Source organism: Colobus angolensis, unplaced genomic scaffold, assembly GCF_000951035.1.
Source record: "Colobus angolensis palliatus isolate OR3802 unplaced genomic scaffold, Cang.pa_1.0 Scaffold208, whole genome shotgun sequence".
Classification (NCBI taxonomy): Eukaryota; Metazoa; Chordata; class Mammalia; order Primates; family Cercopithecidae; genus Colobus; species Colobus angolensis.
Window position 1 is genome coordinate 255,311 of NW_012115244.1, and position 2,968 is coordinate 258,278.

At 58.0% G+C, this 2,968-nt stretch overlaps 1 protein-coding gene across 3 annotated transcripts in view; it reads left to right on the plus strand.

Annotated features, from left to right (window-relative positions):
- The window catches only part of CPT1B (carnitine palmitoyltransferase 1B (muscle)), an 11,730-nt gene that overhangs the window by 2,075 nt on the left and 6,687 nt on the right, over positions 1–2,968 (plus strand). For 2 of the 3 annotated variants that reach the window (XM_011942223.1, XM_011942222.1), the window contains 6 exons: positions 42–201; positions 536–675; positions 968–1,145; positions 1,365–1,466; positions 1,667–1,804; positions 1,890–1,967. In XM_011942223.1, coding sequence (XP_011797613.1) covers positions 61–201; positions 536–675; positions 968–1,145; positions 1,365–1,466; positions 1,667–1,804; positions 1,890–1,967 — 777 coding nt within the window. In that variant the 5' untranslated portion in view covers positions 42–60. Of the gene's footprint in view, positions 1–6; positions 202–535; positions 676–967; positions 1,146–1,364; positions 1,467–1,666; positions 1,805–1,889; positions 1,968–2,968 lie in introns of those variants that run through there. The other variant, XM_011942221.1, reaches the window with a different exon arrangement.

Below are 2,968 nucleotides of genomic sequence, written 5' to 3' on the forward strand. Positions count from 1 at the left end.
CGGCCTAAGCGCGCCCGCGCACCCACCTGCCCCCGTCCTAGGTGCCGACCAACCCCCAGGATGGCGGAAGCGCACCAGGCCGTGGCCTTCCAGTTCACGGTGACCCCAGACGGGGTCGACTTCCGGCTCAGTCGGGAGGCCCTGAAACACGTCTACCTGTCTGGGATCAACTCCTGGAAGAAACGCCTGATCCGCATCAAGGTGCGCACAGGTGCTTCTCCCAGCAGGTGCAGAACGGAGCGCTCACGGCGGAGGCAGAGGCCGGCTGTCGGCTGTTAACCGCTTTGTTAGGGTCCCTCACTGCCTCCTTGGCGGGCAGTTCCGCCCCGTACAGGTTCTGGAAGTACAGACGCCAGAGGGGTGTACAGGATGTGGTCGGACACAGGGAGCTGTGGGTGTGGAGGAGGAAGGAGCACAGCAGGGCATCAGGAGAGAAAGCCGTCCAGGCCAAGACCAGGAGCCGGGTTCCAAGACTTCACAGGCAGGCTAACCTCACGCCCTCCGGCTCCATAAGGGCGTCTGTTTCTGCCCGCAGAATGGCATCCTCAGGGGCGTGTACCCTGGCAGCCCCACCAGCTGGCTGGTCGTCGTCATGGCAACAATGGGTTCCTCCTTCTGCAACGTGGACGTCTCCTTGGGGCTGATCGGTTGCATCCAGAGATGCCTCCCTCAGGGGTAAGGAGTGAAACTGGAAGAGCACAGGTGTCGCCAGGGAGGGCTGGGCCCAGCTCCTGAGGCTGAGGTTCCTGAGCTGGGCAGATACAGGACAATAGCCATTGGCAGTCACAGGGCAGCCCTCCCGTATGACAACCATTGTCTTAGTCCTATATCAACTCTTATTTGTTGCAGTCAGACATGAGTGTGCCCAGGGAGGTTCTTCCCCTTGATGTCTCCCCTGAGACAGTTCACAGCCACCTGAGGCTGGCCTCAGGAGGACCCCCTGCAGCCTTTGCCCCCTCTCCAATAGGTGTGGCCCCTACCAGACCCCGCAGACCCGGGCACTTCTCAGCATGGCCATCTTCTCCACGGGCGTCTGGGTGACGAGCATCTTCTTCTTCCGCCAAACCCTGAAGCTGCTTCTCTCCTACCATGGGTGGATGTTTGAGATGCATGGCAAGACCAGCAACTTGACCAGGATCTGGGCTGTGAGCAGCAGTCAGTGGAGGGGTTCAGGCACCTGGGTTGAGACGCTTTGGGCTCCTTTAGGGTTCTGAGCTGGAGGGGAGAGGCCGACAGGGCACTGGTGCCTGTGGTGTGGTTTGTCCTGGAGGGGCTGGGCTGGTTCTGAGGGTCTCAGGGAGTTGCTGGTTGGTTTCCATTCTTGCCACTGGCTCCCACCCCAGCACTCTGCTCTGTACCCCCAGATGTGTGTCCGCCTTCTATCCAGCCGGCACCCCATGCTCTACAGCTTCCAGACATCTCTGCCCAAGCTTCCTGTGCCCAGGGTGTCAGCCACAATTCAGCGGGTGAGGGCCTCGCTTGGGCATCCCGGTGGACAGGGGAGGCTGGATTCAGGAGATGTTTCCAAATATAAGGTTCTGTGCAAAGAGTGGCCTTAAGGGCTTGAGAATAATGGGGCTGGGTGAGGAGGAAGAGTTGGGAAGAGGATGAAGATAGAGGCAGCCCTGGCCATCTGACCCCTCGGTGATGATAACTGGCTGGACAGTACCTAGAGTCTGTGCGCCCCTTGTTGGATGATGAGGAATATTACCGCATGGAGATGCTGGCCAAAGAATTCCAGAACAAGACTGCCCCCAGGCTGCAGAAATACCTGGTGCTCAAGTCATGGTGGGCGAGTAACTATGTAAGTTTGTGCCCCTGGGCTCACTGTCACCTGCCATGTGTCCTGGCTGCCCCTGCCCCAGCTCTAAGCTTCCACCTGCCCACAGGTGAGTGACTGGTGGGAAGAGTACATCTACCTTCGCGGCAGGAACCCTCTCGTGGTGAACAGCAACTACTATGTCATGGTATGCACTGGAGCCCCCAGGCCCCCACGCGTCCTCGCTCTGTCCCAGCTCCAAGGCAGAGGGCCTGGAGGATAGCCCGGAGCTCTGGTAGCAGCTTCCGTGGGCAAGTGGGGGTTATGGAGTGAGGCCTGAGGGAAAGGGCAGAGGGAGAGGAGATCCTAGAAGAGTCCAGAAGCAGCTTTGGGGCAGTGGGGAGATCCTGAGGATGAGGAGAGTGGAGACCCCCAGCCTGCCACCGCCACTCTCAGAGTCCCAGGGTCACTGCCCCTGCCCAGCTCAGGCTCTGTCACCTCTTTCCATGGTTTCCTCACTGGCCTCCTGGCCATGGGTTTACAGCTGCCCTGACACCATAACCAGGGAGTTGTCTAGAACATGTCTTGCTTTGTGTCCCTCTGCAGAGCCGGACAGAATGAAGGCCAGGCTGCTGCTTTTAGAGCTCAGGAGGTCACAGTCTGCCTCTGCCCCATGTAACTGGCCCTTCTGAGTCTCTGGGTCTCCCGGCCACCCGGGCTGTATGGCACGCCTCTTCTCTCCTTTCCCACTGTCCAAAGCACACTTGACTTGCCAGAGTCTATCAGAATTCTCCTCCACAAGCTGTCCTTCCAGGAACTTACACACAACTTGTCCATACCAGAGGTTTTAAACTGCTTTTTAATGGTAGAACCCCTTTATCAAAGCAAAATAAGTAGAATACAAGCACATAAAATAGGTTATAAAAAGGCAGCTCAGGCCAGATGCAGGGGCTCACGCCTGTAATCCCAGCACCTTGGGAGGCCGAGGCAGGTGGATCACGAGGTCAGGAGATCGAGACCATCCTAACACGGTGAAACCCCGTCTCTACTAAAAATACAAAAAATTAAAAAAAATTAGCCCGCCGTGGTGGCAGGCGCCTGTAATCCCAGCTACTCAGGAGGCTGAGGTGGGAGGATCACTTGAGCCCAAGAGGCGGAGGTTGCAGTGAGCTGAGATCGTGCTATTGCCCTTCAGCCTAGGTGACACGG